Genomic DNA, 24,598 nt, shown 5'->3' on the forward strand with positions numbered 1-24,598 from the left:
TTCCCATGTATCCCATCTGAATAGAACGCAGAAAAAACGACTACAAGATCTTACTAACAATATTCTTCAGCTTGATTCTGAATATGCCATAAATCCTTCTCCCGGACTATATAAAAAGAGACTAGATTTACAAGCTGAATTCAACTTTTTATCCACAAAGAAAGCAGAACATCTGTTGCAACATTCCCAGGCTCAATCATATGAATATGGAGACAAGAACAGTCGGCTATTGGCACACCAGCTCAAACGCCAAGCAGCCTCTCGACTGATACCTCAGATAAGGGACAGTTCTAACAATCTGGTCTCCAAACCTCAAGACGTTAATAAAGTCTTCGAGTCTTTTTATTCTTCCCTCTACAAATCTGAGCCTCCTGCCAATAGAAGGTGTATGGACAATTTCTTAAATGGCTTGGAATTCCCATCTATTGAACTCGAGCTGGCTAACGAGCTGGATAAGCCATTAGATATTGATGAGATCATGGAGGCTATCAAAGCTATGCAAAGTAGTAAGGCGCCAGGCCCAGATGGGTATGGAACAGGGTTTTATAAGAAGTTCTGTGGTAAGCTTGCTCCACTTATCAAGGAAATGTTTAATGAGTCCTTGCGAAATGGGTTGCTGCCACTTACACTCACCCAAGCATCAATCTCCCTCTTACTTAAAAAAGATAAAGATCCTACAGAATGTGGGTCATTTCGCCCAATCTCATTAATTAATACTGAGGCCAAAATCCTTGCTAAGGTGATGGCCAGACGTCTTGAAAATACTCTTCCTCAGATTATTTCTGAGGACCAAACTGGCTTCATTAAAGGTCGCCATTCATTTTCTAATATTAGAAGACTATTAAACATTATCCATACTTCAGACCCTTCTCTGCCTCCAGAGGTTGTTATATCACTGGATGCAGAGAAGGCGTTTGACCGCATAGAATGGGAATACTTGTTCACTGTCTTGCGGAAATTCGGGATCGGTGACACATTTATTTCATGGGTCAGGCTGCTCTATTCTGCCCCCTTAGCTAGTGTTACCACTAACTCGATGCATTCTCCCTATTTTCCACTCTCCAGAGGGACACGCCAGGGTTGTCCCCTGTCCGCATTATTGTTCGCCGTTGCGGCCGAACCCCTTTCGATAGCGCTCAAGTCCTCCCACCGTTTTCATGGTATCACCCGCTATGGAGTCGAACACAGGGTTGCTCTTTACGCTGATGACCTTCTGCTTTTTTTGACGGACCCTGTTGCCTCCATCCCTCACGTTGAGTGTATTCTGAGAGAGTTTGGCTCTTTTTCAGGCTATAAGCTGAACTTTCATAAGAGCGAATGTTTTCCAATAAACAACTCGGCCTTACAAATCAAACAAGCCTCAATCCCCTTTCGTTTGTCACCATCTGGTTTCAAGTATTTAGGCATAAAGATTACCCGCACTCTAACTTCTCTTGTCAAAGCTAACTTTTCCCCTTTGATCGCTAACATGAAAGCAGACTTTCAGCGTTGGAGCAGCTTGCCCCTCTCGCTCGCAGGAAAAGTACAATGTGTCAAGATGAACATTCTGCCCAAATTTCTGTATGTTTTTCAATGTCTCCCTCTTTTTTTACCTAAGTCATTTTTTCGCACAGTCGACCAGGCAATTTCCACTTTCATATGGGGAGGAAAAATCCCCAGAATTAGCAAAACCATTTTACAAAGACCTAGGACGACTGGTGGTGTTGCACTCCCGAACTTCATGCATTATTATTGGTCTGCAAATATCCAAAAACTTATTTTTTGGCTCAAATCCCCTGAAACTAACTGGTGTGATTTAGAAGCACAATCATGTCGCTCTTCTTGTTTGGCAGCTTTGGTATACTCTTCTCTCCCCCTCTCTCCCTCTCGGTACTCTTCAAATCCTGTTGTTCTGTCTACTTTAAAGATCTGGATACAATTTCGCCAGCACTTCAAACTCTGCTCAGCATCTGTCTTAGGGCCTATTAATAACAACCATTTATTTATTCCTTCTACTTTGGACTCAACTTTTAGACGCTGGGACAGACTGGGCGTAAATTGTTTCAAAGATCTATATGATGACACTTTTTCCAGTTTTAACTCTTTATGCCTTAAATTTGATCTACCACGCTCAAATCAGTTTCATTACTATCAGATCCACCATTTTGTACGTTCTCAGTTTGACTCATTTCCTCGACCCCCCAAAGAATTATCGTGGGAGAAGCTCTTTGATCTGTCCCCAAACCAAAAGGGGTCGATCTCTGATATCTATCAAATTACAATGGGCCTGACTAAAGACAATGTTGCTAAGACAAGATCCAAATGGGAGAGAGAATTGGGGCTGGAGCTGTCAGAGGTTTGGTGGGATAGAGCACTAAGCAGAGTCAATTCCTCTTCCTCCTGCGCTCGACTTAGTCTAATACAACTAAAGGTGGTTCATAGAGTGCATTTCAGCAAAGCAAGACTTGCTGAGATTTACCCTGACTCTGACTCTAGTTGTGACCGCTGTGGTAATCCACAAGCCGACCTTTCTCATATGTTTTGGTCCTGCCCAAGGCTCGAACCCTTTTGGTCTTTAATATTTGACACATTGTCAACAGTCCTGAATACTACTGTGCGGCCCTGCCCTTTGTTGGCTATTTTTGGAGTGTCAGCTGAGCTCCTCCCTCTTAATTCGAATGAGACTGACATGGTTGCTTTCGCCACACTTTTAGCCAGACGGAGAATACTATTAGCTTGGAAACTACCTAGAGCACCCCCTTTCTCCACCTGGCTAAAAGACATGATCTCCTTTCTCAGATTAGAAAAGATGAAGTTTGCACTCAGAGGGGTCAATGAGACATTCAAAAAAAAGTGGCAGCCCTTCATTTCTTTCTTTAACAGTCTCTCTGTTCTTCCTGCTGACTAACTATTTATATTGTTGTTGTTGCTGAACCCGAACCAGAATATTGTTTTTGAGTGTGTGTGACTGTGTGTGTGTTTTCTGTTTTGTATTATTAGTTATGTATCTAATAGATGTATTTCTTTCTTTTTACTTTTTCATTTGTCAGTTTATGTTATGCTTATTCTGCTTGTTGTTAAAAAATGTTTAAAAGAAAAAAAATAACAAAAAAGGTGACCTGTACAGATTTCGAACCTCTGTGCATATGCATGTACCTCACCAATAAAAATTGTTTAAAAAAAATAATAATTGTGTTGTCATTAATTGAATTGTAACTTCGTCTGTTTCTCTGTTTTATCATTTAGAAAAATCACACGAAAACCGTGACGCCTCATAAAAGGATTGCTTGACTGTGTGCAGCAACAAAATAAATGGCTTACACGGAACACTCTCTGCATCTTTAATGCATGTACCATGGCGATGTTCATCCCCCCTATGAACTAACAAACAACTAATCTACAATGGTGGTGAGGTAGGTGAGGCAAAACGCCTTCACTAGCTCGGACATAGGCCTCCACACACAGCAGTACAATTTGCTCCAGGGTCCTAAAAGACTGAGGTGTGTATCTTGTTACACAAGAGCCTTCTATGAAACACCTGATCTGGGGTTGACAGGTGTTGTTAGACCTCAAACCGTCAACGCTGCAGCTACTTGGCTATCCAGTTCCTCTGTGGCCATTAGGGGTAGGAATCACCAGATGCCCCAAGATACGATATTATCACGATACTTAAGTCACGATAAGATAGTATTGCGATATGCATATCAAAGATATCTCTTTTCACTTGTATGACGACGATACACAAATCTACCTCCCCCTAGACCCTAATAACTACAGCAAATTAACCAACCTCAAGAACTGTCTTCAAGACATTAAATCATGGATGGCTACAAACTTTCTTCAACTCAACGAAAATAAAAGTGAGGTCTTGCTATTTGGATCCCACCATTTGACCAACACCATCTCCTAGGGGTGGGGGAAAAAATCGATTCACCTAAGTATCGCGATTTTTAATGTCACGATTTTTTGGATCGATCTTTTATTCCAGAATCGATAATCGCAAATTAAAAAAAAAAAAAAAAATTTTTTTTTTTTTTTTTTTTTTTTTTTTGGTGCTTGCAGTCAGGCCACTCACTGAACAGCAGGCCAGGCGCCGCCTACTGGTTTACTAGTGGTTTTATTACTTTATTAGTTAGTCTGAAGTAATAATTACACTTCAGGGTTAAAGTGGGTGCATCTCATTGTAAAATTGGACTTCAAACGGCCCAAATCTGGCTTCAAACGGCCCAAATTTCACGCGCGTTGGCCCATATCGGCCTGGCCTGCTTGGTATCTAATGCCCGGCCTGAATTATGATCCCAGTCCGCCCCTGTTTTTAACTATATCGCCCAGCCCTACTCATGATATATAATATACAGTCTCTAGTGTATGATTCAACTTTTCCCATGTTCTAATCTAGTGTAAAAAAGCAAACAAACTGAAAAAATAAAAGAAAAAAATAAACAAAAATCGCAATAAATCGTAATATCGAATCGCAATAATCGTAGAATCGCAATACTTAAGAATCGCAATATAAATCGAATCGGCACCCAAGAATCGTGATAGTATCGAATCGGGAGATAAGTGAATCGCCACAGCCCTACCATCTCCCCTCACCTTGCTCCTTCAACACTATCTCCCCTCACCTTGCTCCTTCAACACCATCTCCCCTCACCTTGCTCCTTCAACACCATCTCCCCTCACCTTGCTCCTTCAACACTATCTCCCCTCACCTTGCTCCTTCAACACTATCTCCCCTCACCTTGCTCCTTCAACACTATCTCCCCTCACCTTGCTCCTTCAACACCATCTCCCCTCACCTTGCTCCTTCAACACTATCTCCCCTCACCTTGCTCCTGTGGCCTCCTCTGTTAAACCTCTTGCTAAAAATCTTGGTGTCTTTTTTTATTCAGGTCTAAACTTTGATAAACAACTCAATCAGGTAGTTAAATTAAGTTTTCTACAGCTCTGTAGCATAGCATGGGAAAAGTTTAATCATACACTAGAGACTGTATATTATATATCATGAGTAGGGCTGGGCGATATAGTTAAAAACAGGGGCGGACTGGGGTCATAATTCAGACCGGGCATTAGATACCAAGCAGGCCAGGCCGATATGGGCCGATGCGCGTGAAATTTGGGCCGTTTGAAGCCAGATTTGGGCCGTTTGAAGTCCAATTTTACAATGAGATGCACCCACTTTAACCCTGAAGTGTAATTATTACTTCAGACTAACTAATAAAGTAATAAAACCACTAGTAAACCAGTAGGCGGCGCCTGGCCTGCTGTTCAGTGAGTGGCCTGACTGCAAGCACCAACAAAAAAAAAAAAAAAAAAAAAAAAATGTTTTTTTTTTTTTGTGTGGCGATTATCGATTCTGGAATAAAAGATCGATTCAAAAAATCGTGACATTAAAAATCGCGATACTTAGGTGAATCGATTTTTTCCCCCACCCCTATAGATTACTGTAACTCACTTTACTTTGGTATAGATTACTGTAACTCACTTAATTGGTATAGATTACTGTAACTCACTTTACTTTGGTATAGATGACTGTAACTCACTTTACTTTGGTATAGATTACCGTAACTCACTTTACTTTGGTATTTCTCAGTCTTCACTATCCCGCCTCCAACTTGTTCAAAATGCTGCAGCAAGAGTTCTGACAAAAACAAAAAAGAGGGAACATATTACTCCCATCCTTGCCTCTCTACACTGGCTGCCTGTTCGTTTCAGAATACAATTTAAATGTCTATTATTTGTGTATAAAGCGCTAAATGGATCCGCTCCCTCCTATATCTCAGAAGTCCTGTTCCCATAGCGCACTCTTAGACAACTTAGAACAAAATCTTCTGACTGTACCAAGATCAACGACCAAACGTTATGGAGATAGGGCCTTCACCATCGCTGCCCCAACACTTTGGAACTCTCTGCCTCCCACTATCCATTTCTCCACCACTGTTGAGATTTTCAAGACTCATCTTAAAACTCACTTCTTTTCTATAGCCTTTAACTGTCCCTAACCTGTTTTCTTTTGACCTGGTTAGTTTATATGAGACTCTGTAACCTGCTCAGGTTCTGATTTCCCCTGAAGCCGCTGTAGGCGTATGCTGTTATGTTGGAATATGTGAGTCTACCTCCACTGTCTATTATCTTACTATAATTATAACTATTCTCTTAATATTGTTCTTCTTCATTTCATTGTCTTTTGCTTGTTTTTTATGTGCTGTAAATCACTTTGGATCAACTGTGTTGTGTTTAAAGTGCTATATAAATCAAGTTGATTGATTGATTGATTGCTAGCATTGCGATATATTGTGATTTATTACGCTTTTTTCAAATGCAAATTATGTCCCCAAAGGAAAACACTTTGTCAACATCTGTTTTATCTAATGAGATACATTTTCCAGTCTGTTCATCTCACTTCAATCATTTTTATTGCAGCAAAATGGGATTGTCAAGCAGACAGACTGACGATATGATATATTGCCACACAAAATATCGTGATACTATGCTGTATCGATCCCCCCCCCCCCCCCGCACCCCTAGTGGCCATTGGCCAGAGAATCTAATAAAGCCAACAAGCCAGTGCGGTGAGGGAATGAGCACAAACCTTGGTTCAGAACTAATCAACTTCTCTCTCCACCCCTCTGCCGTATAGTAGGGCCATAGGATTTCCCCAAAACAGACGGAATCATGGAATTTGGTAATAAAAATGGAATAAACTGTAAAACATGTAATATTGTAGAATTTTCCATAATTTGGCTTAAATTAATTAAAAGGCCTAATTATCAAAATCAAAAGTAATCATAATTATTGTAGTAAGCTAAATGATTTCATAATTGTAAAATAGGCCTTGAGAAATAATTGTTTTTTTTTTAGGGGGGGGGGTGTTTGTGTGGGACCCTTACGTCACCTCACAACTTGGTTTTCACTTTGAAAAACACGTGGAAGAGGCTGTCAGAGAGAAGTAATAAAAAAAGATATATATATTGAGGGGGGGGGGGAATAATGGGGGGGGGGGGGGTTTGAAAACAAAATAAAATGGATTGCATAACGGCTCTACTTTATAGTGGCCATAAGAAATTGAGATGACCAGCTGCACACACTGAGCATGAGCTGAAAACTTGCCCGGCTATGAATTGTGGCCACTGAATTCACCATCATCCTAATCCACATTGCACCACTGACTGCCACTCACTCACCTCACTTTTATCACTAAAGCACTCAAGGTCAAGTGCAACAACACAGTGAAAATGTGATTCCATGTCTTCATTTTACACCCAATCTTCCCACTGAATCCATTAGCATTAGCAATGATGGATATCGTGCCTCAGTCTCTTTTAATAGTTTTTAAATGTTACCTTCAATGGAAATAGTCTCATTTCAGCTGAGGAAAAGGGGCAAAGCACTGCAGTTGTTTATATCCAGACTTATGTAGAAAATAAAATGCCTACAAGTTGCAATAGGGCCGTCAGAAATGAGAAAACACTTTTTTTGGGGGTGATGGAACAAGAGATGCTGCGATCGAGATTTTTCAATTCCGATCCGATTCTGATATTTTAGCCTCAAAACCGATCCGATTCCGATCAAATTTCGATACCCGATTCGATACCGATTTCGATCCGATACCGATACAGCACATATTTAAGCCTCTCTATGCTGTCTGATAGCTAGCAGGCAACAAACATTTTTAGGGTTAGGTATGTATGTGTGTGCTTTGGTAATATAGTATGTAAACAATTTAGTTCATCTAATTAATTTGATGTAAAACTAAAACATAACCATCAAATACACACTTATTTTGTAATGGGTGAACACTGGACACAAATAATTATTGTTTCCTCACACATACACCCCCACTCTGTCTCACACAGGACACATACACAGCCCTGTCCCTGTCTCTCTCTCACACACACACACAGCCCTGTCCCTGTTTCTGTCTCTCACACACACACACAAAGTTTGTGCATACATTTCCACTGCCAGATTGGAGGAGTCTTTTGTCATTTTCTAATGTTACTTTTCTTCAGTGCAATACGTTTTGATAACGACCTGCTGTACAGCGCCGTTCACTCAGTCAACTAACGTGAAAGATAGCTGGGGTTAGCTAGCTAATTAGCCATGTTAGCTGCCTCAGTGGGTAACGTTAGCCTATAGAGAGTATTTATCTGACGTTTATGTTAGCTACTCCTCAAACCTGCGGGTGGAAATGGTTATTTATGCGATGCGATGTATGTTGAAGCAAGACAATGTTTTAATGTACCTTGAATTGGACAAATTACGATGGGTCGTGCTCACGCAGATCTAAGCCCTGGCCATCCTAGGCTCAACGCGAGACTCATCAGTCATTCGGTTGAGTCTCGCAAAGTTACACACAAAGTTTGTGCATACATTTCCACTGCCAGATTGGAGGAGTCTTTCGTCATTATCTAATGTTACTTCTCTTCAGTTCAATACGTTTTGATAACGACCTGCTGTACAGCGCCGTTCGCTCAGTCAACTAACGTGTCATTAACGTTAGAGGAGAAAGATAGCTGCTGTTAGCTAGCTAATTAGCCATGTTAGCTGCCTCAGTGGGTAACGTTAGCTTATAGAGAGTATTTATCTGCAGCACCAGCTGAACGTAAGTTCTGTCTTAAGTTAGGGTGTAAAGTCCACACTAACTGCTACGTTCAAACTAGTTAGTTTGACACTAAAGTTGTGTCTTTGTTTGGTTGCACCACGGAGACGTAAGGTACATCTTAACTAGTAGACCCTAAAGTCCATACTAACCAAAATAGTGTCGCAGACAATGACGTGTACAGTATCTGTGACCAATCAGTGAAAAGCACGGTGGAAACGGTGTTTATTTACGGTTGTTTAAGTAAGTGGAGTGAAAACAGGACATGTTGCCCACCGCAAGTTAGTGCTTTCATATTTCATCAACACTAATCAAATGAGAACGTTATTGAGTAACGTTCGTTTAGGTTCATATTACTGTTAACGTTTATCTGTGAGCTCTTCATCAGTATTGTAGGCTAATTTACCACCATCCTGCCTCGCTAAATTGTTGCTGTTATTTTAATTTGTATGCAGTGCTGCAGCTTGTGGGAAACAAAAGTGTGAGTCATAAATATCAACGGGTGTAATAATTGATCACGGCGCCACGGCGCCAAGTTGCAATCCGTGCCAACTGCTATTTTACGGAGGACTTTACACCTAGTAAGACGTAGGTGTAAATTTTAAGTTCTAACTTATGCCTACGTTGTAACTATTTCACTTGGTGCAACTCAAATATTTTTAGTAGTGCGTAAACTCGGACTTAGTGAGACTTTACGTTCAAACTAGCTTACGTTTCAACTTACGCACAGCTGGTGCAACCCACTGCTGACGTTTATGTTAGCTACTCCTCAAACCTGCGGGTGGAAATGGTTTATGCGATGCGATGTATGTTGAAGCAAGACGTTTTGGCCCTGGCCATCCTAGGCTCAACGCGGCCTCAGTGTGCTGCATGCTGGATAGAAATCCTGGAGCGGAGTCGTGGAATGGAGTGCTTATATCGGAGCCTTGGATCGGTCATTTTCGCTGGAATCCGATCCGATCCGATCCATGTTTTTTGGCTGATATCGCGCCGATATCCGATCACATGATCGGATCGCAGCATCTCTAGATGGAACATCCATCTCTGCTAATGGAAAGGCCTCAACTGAAATAGCCTATTTCTCATCTAAATTCTGCAATTGTAATCATGACCTTAGAGGCTTAACACACTGGTTGACACTTCATGCGCACACGCACACACACACACACAGGGCCCGAAATTAACTTTTTGACTCACCGGCCAGGTGGCGGGTAGATGGAAAAAATCCACCCACCAGGCATATTTTTTACTGGCCAAAATAATATATTGCATTTTTGTCACATATACATATATCTAGGGCTGTCCCGAATACCATATTTAGAGCGTCACAGCTTCTGGGACATAAAATCAATCATAATCAAAGCTTCTACATCCGGGGAAGGTGTTACAGACAGAGGAACAAACAAACATCAACTTCGTAGTTGTAGGCTACTCACTTTGAGCTGTAAGGACTCTCAGCTCAGCATCGTCCACTCCCCGCGAGTCGTGGTAAACTTTCTTGCAGGCTTATAAACTCGTGACAAAAAGCTCCTCATCTGTCAACCTGATGGGTCGATTTTCATTCAACTTTTCTCAGTCCGACATGCGAATATTATTTGCCACGAAATGTGAATTATAGGTGGGCTCTCCATAACGTTAGTGGACTTGCCTGCATGCTCATTGTGCTTGTCAAGAGAGCTGTGTGACAGCTGCTACTTCATAACGTTATAAACAAAGTAAACGTCTTGAATTCACTTGAACACTTGTAAAGTTACTCACACTGGGTTGAAAATTAGGAAAGAAGTGTACGAAGTTTCATGTCTATTCACCTTATTCACCACGCCCACTTTTTCTCTCTTCCGCGTTCGACGCAAACTTATTTGTTCTTCCGGTTCAGCGCTTTAAGACCAGTGCATCTATGGGTAATGCCTACCGTGGCTAATATTAGCCGCTAGTTAGTTATGTTATATGGCAGTTATATGGCAGTAATTTGAATGACCAAATTGATATAACGTTTAACCATTTCGAGTAACACTGTTACTCGGCTGCCCGGTTGCCCCGGGCAACCAAAAAATATATAGGGCATCCATTTCTTGGCCTTTGGTTGCCCCAGGGGCAACCCCGTTTTAACATGCAAAAAAATATGTACAGCAGCAAACAGCAAAATATACACCAAGTAAATATGTTTTAATACTTGTTGTGAGTGACATATAGGCTATGTGACATTTTATTGCTGTTACAATCGGAACGATGTTACTAATTACCAGTCGGAACCTACGTGATGCATGCTGCACATGCGGTGTGTTTAACGAGTACTGACTCGGACGGGTGGCTGCTCCGCCTGCTCGCACACAATCACAGCGGCTGCAAGACGCACCGTGAAGATATCAAAAGCAGATGAAGTCTGGCTGCATGGGTCCAAGGCAAGCCCCGACTAATAACGCTGTCGCTAACCTTGCTTCAGCATCGACATCACAAATCGAGCTGCAAGATGATAATTCAAAGAACAAGAACGAAGAACCGTGTCCGCCCGCAGCCCCGGGCACAGAAACAAAGGACGAGGAAATTGTCATCGAGGTGAAATACCCCTGCGTCTTTGAACAGGATGGAAAACTAACGTTATACTGCAAAGCATGTAGCCTACAACAAGCCTACAACATACTAGGGATGGGCATCGAATTTCGAATTTTCGAATAATCGTTGTTATTATCAAGGTCGACTTTTATTATTGAAATTCGAAATTCGTTTTTTGAAAAAAATAAATTTGTGAAATGTTGCATTGTCTCCCCTGATTCTAAGAATAGTCGAATCGCTTGGTTTGAGCAAGTAAAACAATTTTTATAAGCAACCTCTCCCTCTTCATGGGATTTCATCAGCCATTCATTTTTCCATAAACCTTGCTTAAAATGCTTATAAAAATTGTTGTACTTGCTCAAACCAAGCGATTCGACTATACTTAGAATCAGGGGAGACAATGCAACATTTCACTCACATAAAAAATAAAAAAAAAATAAAAAACATTTTATTTTTATTTTCGAATTTCGATTAAAAGTCGACTTTGGCCAGCAAATTTCGAATAGTGTTTTTGCTAGAAATGCCCATCCCTACAACATACACCTCGACCAGGACACCCTTCAAAAACGTTTTACCACCGCGTATATGTGCTGAGGAATGGTTTGCATCCCTGCCTCGTCTGCCTGTCTGCCTGTCGCATACGGGGTGAGAGAGTGGAGTGCAGCGGGGACAGGGCCGCTTCTGGGTCTTTTGGGGCCCTATGCAACATGTTAGAGTGGGGGCCCCAAACCACTGTCATCATAGTATCCTTAGTATTTCGTTATCATAACACTTTTAACTCATTGAGTGCCAAGGACGTCGATCGACGTCAAAGTAAATAGTGACGTAGAGTGCCAAGGACGTCGATCGACGTCAAATGCGTTTTTTGACGGTGGGACGTGGATCAAAGCCTCAGGCATCTCCTGTACCAATATGGGAGCTATTGAAGGTGTATAACCTATTTTACGGACTCATTAGGTGGCGACAGTGCTCTCCAGATTAGAGAAAGGTCCGGAAAACAGCAGGAAAAAGCCGTAATCAAAGAGAAACCGATGCATGCTGCAGCCAGAGCCATATAGATTGCTCTGTCTGGAGCTGACGTTGGCTGCGAACAGCAGTCAATCCGCGCCCACAACTGAGCCCCTCTGTCTCTGTCTGTCTGTCTGTCTGTATAGTTTCTCCACACGATTAGCCGCCAGAAAAGCAGCACCCGACGCCAAACCTTTCCCTGCAGTCCGGTTTGGCATTTCCGTGTTGCGCTGGGAGCCGCCGCACAAAAACGGAGCGCTCCGAAAATAGACTGGGTGCGTGTTAGGCTGTGTGTTAGTGTGGGGAGGAGTTTGCAGCTGAGGGGGGGAGAGGGGGGTGGGGCACGCAGGGCATCACCCAACTACACCACGTCACTACATCAGAAAATATTATCTTCAGAGAAAAAAAAAAAAAAAAAAAAAAAAACATTTTATTTTTATTTTCGAATTTCGATTAAAAGTCGACTTTGGCCAGCAAATTTCGAATAGTGTTTTTGCTAGAAATGCCCATCCCTACAACATACACCTAGACCAGGACACCCTTCAAAAACGTTTTACCACCGCGTATATGTGCTGAGGAATGGTTTGCATCCCTGCCTCGTCTGCCTGTCTGCCTGTCGCATACGGGGTGAGAGAGTGGAGTGCAGCGGGGACAGGGCCGCTTCTGGGTCTTTTGGGGCCCTATGCAACATGTTAGAGTGGGGGCCCCAAACCACTGTCATCATAGTATCCTTAGTATTTCGTTATCATACCACTTTTAACTCATTGAGTGCCAAGGACGTCGATCGACGTCAAAGTAAATAGTGACGTAGAGTGCCAAGGACGTCGATCGACGTCAAATGCGTTTTTTGACGGTGGGACGTGGATCAAAGCCTCAGGCATCTCCTGTACCAATATGGGAGCTATTGAAGGTGTATAACCTATTTTACGGACTCATTAGGTGGCGACAGTGCTCTCCAGATTAGAGAAAGGTCCGGAAAACAGCAGGAAAAAGCCGTGATCAAAGAGAAACCGATGCATGCTGCAGCCAGAGCCATATAGATTGCTCTGTCTGGAGCTGACGTTGGCTGCGAACAGCAGTCAATCCGCGCCCACAACTGAGCCCCTCTGTCTCTGTCTGTCTGTCTGTATAGTTTCTCCACACGATTAGCCGCCAGAAAAGCAGCACCCGACGCCAAACCTTTCCCTGCAGTCTGGTTTGGCATTTCCGTGTTGCACTGGGAGCCGCCGCACAAAAACGGAGCGCTCCGAAAATAGACTGGGTGCGTGTTAGGCTGTGTGTTAGTGTGGGGAGGAGTTTGCAGCTGAGGGGGGGAGAGGCGGGTGGGGCACGCAGGGCATCACCCAACTACACCACGTCACTACATCAGAAAATATTATCTTCAGAGTCAGTGAATGTGCTTGAAATGCTTCATTTCACAAAAGGCGGAATATCTCAGCTAATAATTTGAAACGCCTGTATTTGCTCAAAACGACCTATCTTCTCCGGCTCATAACTAAAGAACGGAAAATGGTATCAATAAACTTTTTTTTGCTGATGATACAATAGAGCCAGCTCGTTCTTTGTGCGTGTTCAGTGTTTACATATTAATATCACACAATATTCTGTGGGCCTCGAGAAATCACTGAAAACGCTCTGAAAACTCTGGCACTGGGAGCGTCCGTTCTCCAAAAGTGGCTGGCACTCAATGAGTTAATAAATTAAGCACAATATGAACAATAACTGTTAAAAAGAGATATGAAAATGAAAGTTCACAAATATTAGTTAAACAAATCCTTTCAGTGTAAATGCATTATAAAAACAAAAAATATTTGTTTAGAAAACGAAATTACACAAATGTATTATTATTATTATCATTATTACTACTACTACACCCGGTGCGCACACTGAATAGGCCTATTATACTATATACCGTAAATTCCGGACTATAAGCCGCGGCTTTTTTCCCGTTTTTTGGCCCTGCGGCTTATATAACGGTGCGGCTTATCTATGGATTTTTTCAGAAAAAGAAAAAAAAATACAAATAAAATCTCTCTTTTTTAGCACTCTTTCTAACTATAAATCCACTTCTGTTTTAATTTCCTCTCTTGCCCTCTTTTCACCACACCGCGGACACTGTGTGCACTGTAAAAATAAACAAAGGTGGTGTTGTGTTATGTTGTTTTGTTGAAATGTTACGGTAATACGGTAAATGGGAGCTTCCTCAAACAGCCATCTCTTTCCCGACAATCCCCTCTGTGCGTGACCCCTTACATATGGTAATTACGGTAAGCAAACGGCCACTCGGCCAACAACTCCCTCCCCCGACTACCAGGAGAAAATCACAAACTTCGGCGAATTCACACAAAGGAAGATCAAGGAATATTCCATCGAACCGGAGCAGATCATAAATATGGATGAAGTGCCTTTGACGTTCGACCTGCCACTCACTCGGACTGTTAACAAGAAAGGTGAATCGTCGATCACATTGAGAACCACTGGGCACGAGAGAACGAATTTCACTTGTGTTCTGGCCTGCTCTGCATCTGGAGTAGCCTAAAGCTGCCGCCAATGGTGATTTTTAAGCGGATTACGATGCCGAAAGAGAAAATTCCCAGTGGGATATGCCTCAGAGTCAACAAGAAAGGGTGGATGATGGAAAGTGTCATGAAGGAGTGGCTGGCTGAGTGCTACGTCAAGCGCCCTGGAGGATTCTTTCACCAAAAAAAAGCTTTGCTCGTTCTCGACAGCATGAGGGCTCATATAACAGATTCCGTGAAAGCAGCCATCAAGACCACAAACTCCATTCGGGTTCCGAAAGGCTGGACTGCTGCGTGATGATGACGCCGGCACAGCTGGGCGCCTTCAGAGGCTGTTCGATTCCGACACCGACAGTGACGAAGAGGAGTTCCTTGGTTTTGAGAGTGACAACGAAGGAGAGAGGAGAGTGGTTGACGAAGCCACCCTGAACCTGTTCGTTTCCGACACTGAAGTTGAGGACTTTGCTGGTTTCAGTACGGAGGAAGAAGAGGAAGACGAGGATTAGTGACTTGACTTTGACTCTGACTCTGTTTTTGACGCTGCACCTTCACCTAAAAGATGAAGACAAGGATTACGGTACCTGGTTTGATTGTTGACAGCACCTTTTGTTGAAATGTTAATAAATGGGAGCTTCCCCAAACAGCCATCTCTTTCCCGACATTCCTCTCTGTGCACGAACCCTTACATATGGTAATTAAACATCAAAACACCCGCGGCTTATAGTCCGGTGCGGCTTATATATGTAAAAAACAGTCAATTTTGGTGCTGCGGCTTATATACCGGTGCGCCTTATAGTCCGGAATTTACGGTACTATAGACCAGGGATGTCAGAGATACGGCCTGCGGGCCGGATCCGGCCCGCGGGCAGGTTTCATCCGGCCCGCGAGATGTTGTGGAATATAAAAAAAATATATATATATATATATTATTATTATTACATTCGCACCCCATTATCATAAACTACGTGTGGCTAATAAGCAAGCTAAGAGTCCATTCATAAGTTAATTAACCTGCACTACAAGGAAGTATGTCAGTAGGTCATCAGGTGTAAACAAAGGGGCCATGATGCCACGCTGGAATTGAATCGCGCATTCGGCTACCTACCAAAAAACAAAGGAATCAACAAGATGCTGTCGAAAAAGAGAAAGGTTGACATGGAATGCAGGCAGTTTCAAGAGAAATGGAAAGAGCAGTATTTCTTTTGTGAAGTAAATGGGTAAATGAGTCGAATTGATTTTAGTAAAAAAAAAAATCCGGCCCCCATGAGGTCTCAGTTGAACAAATCCGGCCCTCTACCTAATATGAGTCTGACACCCCTGCAGACTATTATACTTACTTTTCTGTCACATCGTCATTATTAAGCCGGCTTATGACTGCATAGTATCTTAATTACTCAAAATATGAGGCGATTATTCGGGCAACCAAAAGCTCTTGCCAGGTTGCCCCTCCGGCAACCACTTTTAAAAGGTAACGTCGAGCCCTGCCAGCGTTAAGTTTGTTGTTTATAACGTGGCTATATTCATAACCTTTTCTTTCTCGGATGCGTTATTTCGAATCCCACATAGGTTACGCTGGCGCAAAACGTGTGGGTTTCAGGACAAAACAGTCTCGAGCCACTAACGTCATCTGCCACTACTACTTCTACTTGTTTTATTTTGTATGTTACATACTTATTGGCCAAGATATGTTAGTTTATGGGGGAGTAATTCTGCCAGCTTAGGAGGGGAGTGTGGGCGGCCATCTTGCCTGCGGGGTTTTTGGCAAGTCTAAAAAATAAAGGTCGAAGAAATAATCTACATCCGGTTCTAAAACGGAAATACTATTAGGAAATGACGTAATGCGGAAGCGTCCATGTGTGGGCAAAGAATAAGGTGAATAAGACGGCCTCTTTCACGTCCGGAACTCACGTCTGTCACTGTGTGCTGCCTGGCTGCTGGGTGCGTTTGTTTGTTCTCACGGCGCGTGCCGGTGTGAGTTGATCCCCGTGCGTTAGCCCGAAGGACCCCCCGCCCAGCCAGAAAACTAGAGACAGTCTCACGAAGCACTCATGTTAGCCGGTTGCACACCAAAACATAGTTTTAATTTTACATTATGACTATTTTGGGACCGGCCACGTGGCGGGCAGACTCCAGAGCGTCACACGCCGAACGGAAAATGTAGTCGCCATTGGTGCTTGGCGGGTGTTAATTTTCGGGCCCTGCACACACACACACACACACACACACACACACACACTACAGCTAAAGGGTAAAGTGCTAGACCACATAATTTCACTCTGGCAAATTGCAAAAATCATAAAATAGTCATGGATGTTGGTATAAATAAATAGATAGTCATGGCTCTTGGTAGATAAGACACATAATGGCTCTGACTTCCCATTAATGTGTGCAGTGCAGTGCATCAGTCTCTCCCTCAAACGTGAGTCTAATGTATATATACTGGAAACTAGACTTTGTTAAAGGCAACTTCCTCTCTCACCAATATGTAGCTTCCATGTTGCTTTGAAACATTCTGTCACTAAGATTTTGAAACCACATGGCTATTTTAAGATGAACAACTTGGCCGGGCTGGTGCAGGTTCAAAACAACAAGCTGGGTTTTCAGTATCAGTGCAATGTGATGTGGTGTAAAAAAAAAACACAGCAAATGTGCTAGTTTTATTCCCAACCAAGATATTAATCATTTGGAAATTAAACTCTTAAAGGAGAATTTCGGTAGTTTACAACCTGGACCTTATTTTTTATGTTAAACTACTCACCCAGAACAGGCATTTTTGAAAATTATGCAGTTTGAGCGAGAACGCGCCGCACAACGGCTTGGAACCGAGGCCTGTGGGAACCGTGCATGTAAAGAGCTTATTTTCTGCCACGCACTGGCTCATATCCTTATTACAGTATATGATAGAGAGAGAATTAGGGATGGATATCGTTAGGATTTTATCGATATCGGTACCAATACCGCTTATCGATAGCGATACATTACTTATCGATACTCTCTTATCGATACTACTCTCCATAATTTTATGCAAAAAATAAAGACATGAAATGAAAAGATGTGAAAAGTTATTTTATTAACTTGTTTGTAGAAATAATATATTCAGTTCCCCATTGTGGTTATTTATTACATCTAGACCAGTGGTTCTCAACTGGTGTAGCCTCAGGACCCACTATTTTCCTTGTCATGACGTCGCGACCCAAATTTCAGATTTTTTTTTTAAACCACTCAAATTTATTGCACAAAAAATAGCGCATTAATTTAATACACAATGCCTTCATGCACTGTTATAAACCTCAAATGAACAAAAAAGTGCAACAGAAGTGCAACTAGGGCTAAAAACCAATTGAAATAAGGCAGACTTGAATTACAGGCCTATATGTTTTTAAATTTAAACAAGTCAAACTGGTCATGCTCAGAAAGTCTTATTTGAACTGTATGAAATATGAAATAAAAGGCAGACTTATCTTGAATTACATGCCTATATGTTTTTAAACAAGTTAATAATAATAATAATAATAATAATAATAATAATAATAATAAAACAAGTTAACCTGGTCATGCTAATCCAGTTTCAATAGTCTGAATTTAACTAATATGAAATAAAAAGGAATCACAGGCAGGCTATATGCTTTTTAGTTAAACTGGTCATAACTTTTAATTAAACAGTTTCAATCATCTGAATTGAACTAAAATTAAATATGAAATGAAAAGGCAGACTTCTCTTGAATTACAGGCAGAGCATATGCTTCAGCTTGTTAAACAAGTAAAACTGGTCAGGCTAATCCAGTTTCAATAATCTGAATTTAACTCAAATGAAATATATATATTTTTTTTTTTTGGCCAATGTCCGCGACCCAATCAAAACGGCCCCGCGACCCACCTTTGGGTCGCGACCCACCAGTTGAGAAACGCTGATCTAGACCACCTATCTATAAAATTGAGTATGTGGGCGATATTTATTTGTTTGTATGTTTCAAGTGTGATGGGGCTGAAACTTTCAGGGGGTGTAAAGTGCGGGTGACCTGACAGAGCCGGATTTTTTAATTAGGCTAATTAGCTAATGACGTGATGTCATCAGTGATGATGTCAAAAGTGATGTCACAAGGGTGCACATACACACACACACGCGCACACACACACACACACACAGACACAACGACACAAGACTGGTCAGTGATGTCACACACACACACACAAGGAGGCATTGTGACAAGACTGATCAGTGATGTCATGTCATCGTGACCTATTTATAGAAGAATCATCAACTGAACTCCTGAGAAAAGGACTATGACTCCTGCTGAGAAAAAGCTAACTTCATGGGCCAGGGGAGCTACTGACCCCAAGGGCATAACAGCCGCTGGAACAGGTGAGGACGAGCTACGGGTGACGGTTCCTACACACCGCCGACGAGTCTAAGCGATAAACTCGCATGTACTCGCACTCGCCCTGCAGCGTGGTTGGCTGCCTTGCTGTATTTCCGTCTTCAATTGGTCGATTTCGAAATGCCCCTCCTTCCCTCGTTGCCATCTTGTCGCTCACCATCTTGCAAAGCATGCTGGGATACCTGGCGTCAAGACATCGCAGGCGACAAGACGAGAGGAGGGGCCAAAACCGAAATAGACCAATTGAAGACGGGAATACAGCAAGGCAGCCAACCAAGCTGCAGGGCGAGTTGCGAGTACATGAGAGTGCCTGTGAGTTTATCGCTTAGACTCGTCGGCGTTGTGTAGGAACCTTGAGGCCGCACAGCGGCCGAGCCTAGGCATCGAGCGCGCAAGATGCCTACTCAAATTTCAAAAATAATTGCACGTTTCTATTACACTAGTAGTGCAATAGAAATGTGCAATAGATTAGAAATGTGCAATTATTTTTTAAATTTGAGTCCTATTACAAGAGAAAACTGAGAAAACGGCTGTAGTTCACTTTAAGGAGGAATCCTACTACAACAACCAGAATGCATTGCGCTGGCACGACTTTCACTTCAGGCACAGAGCAAACCAGCATTATCTAGTGAGGGTTATTTTCATTTATACCATGGTCTGACTGAGCTGTTTAATCAAACAAACAGCACAACTAAACTAACATTCAACTCGCCACCTCTGCTTCACCGGCTCATATCCAAGGTTCGTCCTATTTACTGGAACAGCAAACGTTTCCATTGCATGAGAAGCTGCGGGATGGTAACACTTGTTCCAGGTATTAGTCGGTTCCCCAAGTGTTGCTAGGTAAACCTAAACAGTTATCCCAGACGCCTGTGGCATGCATTAAAATCGTATAACGCACACTTAATCGTTGATTATCCCTTACTTAAAAAAAATACAATTTCATCATCGAGTGTGGATAAGCACAGCAGTTTTCAAAGGATTATAAAAAAAAAGGACAACTGTGCTGAATGGCTGGATATCTTTTGGTGCAAGCTATCACCAACATTACAGGTTAAAGTTACCAACACTGTTGCCGTTTGTTGTTGTGTATTCAGAGTTTGCAAAGTCGACATAATATTCTTTCAGAAAACAAGTCAGGTTCACCAAAGCACAGCGACGTTTGTTGCATCGGGACACATAGTTTTCTGTCTGTCCCCAGACTCCCAGCCGGCTGCAGGCATCTCTCTCCGGTAAAACATTTTGCTGCTGGTTTTCTTACAAATATACTACTGACATTTTAAAGTATTTAGTAGTATTATATTTTCGGGTCTGCTTTTTCCTGCCGCAAGCGTACTGTAGCATGGGACAGGAGTGTAAACATGCAGTTAAGCAACATCAAAAGTAATTGCTTCCTGATGCTGGCAGCTTCGTCATCATTAGGGGATGGTAAAAAATAAAAAATACCGATAGCAATACCATTTGTCGAGACGCTTCTTGATACTCCGGTACTGACCAATCAGGAACCGGTACCAATTCAGAACCGGTCTATGGCACCCATCCCTAGAGAGAATTGGGAGGGCCTCTGACCTGCTGATCCCATATGCTGGGACTGAGTGGGACCTGAGGGTGCTTTCTCACTGGGAATGATTGCTTATAGCCGAGTATGATTGCCTGCATGCATGACTTTAAGGGGTCTGTTTGTTTGAGGAGAGACAGACAAACGTTAGCTATTCTGAGATATTGATATGTTTTGTTTTGTTTTAAAGGGATGTATTGGAATATAAATTAAACTGAATGCCATCAAGCTAAATTAGCTGCTGTGTATAAAAACAACCGAGAATACCGTTTCAGCAATTGTTACCTTTCTTACTGGCATTTTTGTAACAGCAAATGGCCTCTTGCAGCAGAGGCACCACTTGTTTTTCAAGCGACACAGGACAAAATCAAGCTTTTATAGCTTTCTAGTCTGGTGAAATCTTCCGACAATGTATTTTCCATCAACGTCTTCCAAACATTGGTTGTTCAGGCTTTCATTTGCTCGGCTACAGCTGAGATCCCCGCCCACTAACATTAACTTTGTGTGGGAGCCCGAGCCCGGGCCTGTGCGGTCCATTGGCTAGCTAGCAGATACATGGATTTTATCAGAAAGGACATCACAACCCTTCCTAACGTTACAAACAACAATCATTTCTAGGCAACGATTGCCATTTAACGTTATATTACAGTGGATGTAACGTCAGACAGCTAACGTTACATCAACATTTATTGACATGAACTAGCTGGTGCTTTCGCTGGTTCGCTTACCAACAGGTTGCTTTCTGCGTAAAGTGGTATCGTTAGCTAGCTAACTAAACGAAACATGATGTGCACATAACGTTAGTTGTGCGTGTGAACGCTATGGTTGGAGCTAACGTTACGTTATTACTTAACGTTAGCTAAGCACTGCCCAAGTGCCAGCCTGTCACCGGTATTAGCGTAACGTTAGCAATAGCTAACTATGTGTCGCTAAATAACGTATGCTAACGCTAAGCACTCCGACACCATATCTAGAAGGTGTCATACCAGACACATGTTTTGTTTATATCTAACTCATTTCAAGCTCTCTTAAGATGTTTTAATCAGCCGCGATAACCTATGTTAGATGAACGATCAAACATTACACTAGATAGCTAACGCTAAGTTAGCTAACGTTAGCTCAGCAGCCACTTGTGTTCTTCAATTGTAGCACATTAACTTAGCTTACTTGAGAAACAGAAGGGTCTTACCTTTACCAGTAGAGCTTTAACCTCGTCCAGGTCCCCAATTTTCAATGCCCACATCAATTCCTTATCTCCCATTTCCTTTATTAAAAAGCTGCGATGTGGCTTCTCTCCTGTTTCAGGTAGCGTAAGCTAGCTGTCAACTTAATGCTACTGCGATGCTAACGCTAACTGGATGGTTTTGACAAACTTCCTGTCGTCGCGGCGGGGACGATCGTTGGGATGACTGAATAAATATGTTTTACTAATTCCAAGATTGGTTTTAGTAGGGTTTATTGAGACTAGCAGGAGAGGACGGTAAAAAAAAAGGTTCAAAAGAAGTTCCCACAGGCAAATAGTGGAGAGGGATCCGCCTTTACCTTTCTGCAAGCGACAAGTGTTTCCGATGAGTTTACCCGGAAGTTAACAGGGGAAAGAGCTTCGTGCTGCGTTCAAGGCCTCTGGTAACGTTATTTTCCCACTGTGTTGTGTCCAACTCAGACTGTTTTGCAATGTTTGTTAATCATCTGTTGGCTGGTTGGTACTTAGATTTTATTTTTTATGTAAAAAAAAAAAAAAAAAAGCATAGACAGTAAAAGCGAGGTTTTATGTGATGAATGAATGTGTTAATTTATTTGTCATGGAATTTAAATAACAATACAAGAGTGACCCCCCGTCCCTTCTTCCCTGACAAACATAAAATAAATATTATTATACATAAATGCCTGGGCTACAAAGCTAATACAAAAACCTCAAAATAAATAGGCCTATACTCCATAGCTCTCACAGCTTTTATGCTACTGTGCTGCACAAAATATTAACCTAGCGCTGCCAGGTGGTTTGTTTTCACGGAACCATTTGGGAACTCGCGCTGGAAACATTTTAAAATAGGCAGGCACTTAAAAAAATACCTGGCAGGTGATTAATAATTTATGATTACTAATGTCAAACGCTGCTGAAAAATCTAACAGAACAGCACCAACTATTTTCTTTTCTTCAATTTCCCTTTAGCCATGACTGGTGACGAACCATCTCTCTATCAAGTCTATCAAATCACGGGCTCGCTTTTTGCTGTGGTCAAATCCCACTCAGCTGCCTCTGGATGCTGTTTGGTGCGAACCACTGGTGGTTCCGATTCAAACCAATGGATTGGAGCTTGGCAAGATCGACTTGTCGTCTGATCGTGATCTTGTGATATTGCGCAAATCCAGCTGCCTCGCAAGGTTACAAAAATATAGCTTGAGGTCTTAAATAAAAACATATTTTTTATTAGAAATCATCGACTCATTCCTATGGAGTTTTGTTTAAAATAGGAGAAATTAGTGTGCGCTTCACTCGCTCATGTCTATGGTGGAGACTCTGGAGAGGATGCGCCATGGGCGTGTTTTTTTCTTGGGTGTGACCAGAGATGGGCGAAAATACATCATAAAGTATTTTGATACAAATTACAAATACTTGCTCAAAAAATGTATCACAATACAAATACAAAATACTGGTCTGAAAAATTTATTTGAGATACAAATACGTATTTTGTATTTTGAAAATACATAAAAATACATTTTATAAAAACTGATAAAGAGCTGCAACAATCCATCAATTCATTGCCAAATATTACATTAATTGCCTATTTTGATAATCTATTCATCATTTTGAGCCATTTCTGTAAGGAAAATGTCCTAATTCTCTGATTCCAGCTTCTCAAATGTGAAATTTTCTGGTTTCCTTAGATGATAAATCATCTCGTAGTCCTCTGTGACAGTATTCTCCTTTGTATACCCTCTAACACATTACAGTTCGTTAATTTCAGCTTTAGCTGTTTTTCAGCACAGCTAATTTCTCCCTCACTTCAGCTGTTAATCACCTTCTGTGAAGGTGTTTGACTATAGGCAGCATTTCTACATGTTAACCTCAAGTTTTGGAACTTTGACCATGTTAGCCCTAGATATCTGACATCATAACAGTATCCCTGGAGATGATGTGCCATGGCTGCAGTTATGGAAATCACAGGCTCCACAGGCTCCCAAAATCATGACTGACAGACAGACAGACAGACACCACCCACCCACCTTGGTGCCATCGTGCAAATGTGCGCCATCGGCTCATACTACATCAGAGTTGCTCGAGTGACATCACTGATGACATCACAACTGCCTGAGTGACATCACAGTTGGGCAATCAGTGGCTCGAGTGACATCACTGATGACATCACAATTGATCGAGTGACATCACTGATGACATCACAATCATGACCCACTGCCGCCACACACACTGCCACCCACTTTGCCAATTTTAATTAAGAAGATAATTAGTTGTGTCTTCCTAATATATACACTGGTTTGAATATGCAGTAAACCATTTCATTTGCAAATAGGCCAGTGCATGCAATATCTAATCATCAATTTATATTAGCAATTTATCTCTGGGGGAATTTCCACCAATACAAGGCTTCATACTAGACGAAGAAGTGATGTGAAGTCTGACTCAAGACCCACCCTACTCTGCCTCTGATTTGTGGTTGAGTTTGTTCTGAGGCTAAGCCAATCAGTAGAAGTGACATGTCAATTCTTAAGCATTGAATTCATTCTTAAGCTGGACATTCAGAAAATAGAATTGTACTTTTTTTTATATCCTCTAATACAGTAGCTACATGTAACAAACAGAACAAGACAGTGCAGCAAGAAAAAAATTGACACGAAGGCAGATGCCACAGATACCATGGGTGATTCTCCAAAACCACGACCTGACCCGACCCCACGGTAATATCGACTCGACCTTCAATTCAAACGTAGGCTATTGTTGTTGTTAGACTATCAAGTCTTGATTTGCAAAGATCAAAAT

General features: G+C 41.9%; 1 protein-coding gene across 1 annotated transcript in view; it reads right to left on the reverse strand.

The window, feature by feature from the left end:
* mtpn (myotrophin) overlaps nt 1-22,134 on the reverse strand; it is a 60,919-nt gene extending 38,785 nt beyond the window's left edge. The window contains exon 1 of the mRNA XM_083655992.1: nt 21,788-22,134. Coding sequence (XP_083512118.1) covers nt 21,788-21,859 — 72 coding nt within the window. The 5' untranslated portion in view covers nt 21,860-22,134. The remainder of the gene's footprint in view (nt 1-21,787) is intronic.
* Nucleotides 22,135-24,598: the final 2,464 nt, after the last annotated feature.

This window comes from Poromitra crassiceps, assembly GCF_964638095.1.
Source record: "Poromitra crassiceps genome assembly, chromosome: 2".
Taxonomy (NCBI): Eukaryota; Metazoa; Chordata; class Actinopteri; order Beryciformes; family Melamphaidae; genus Poromitra; species Poromitra crassiceps.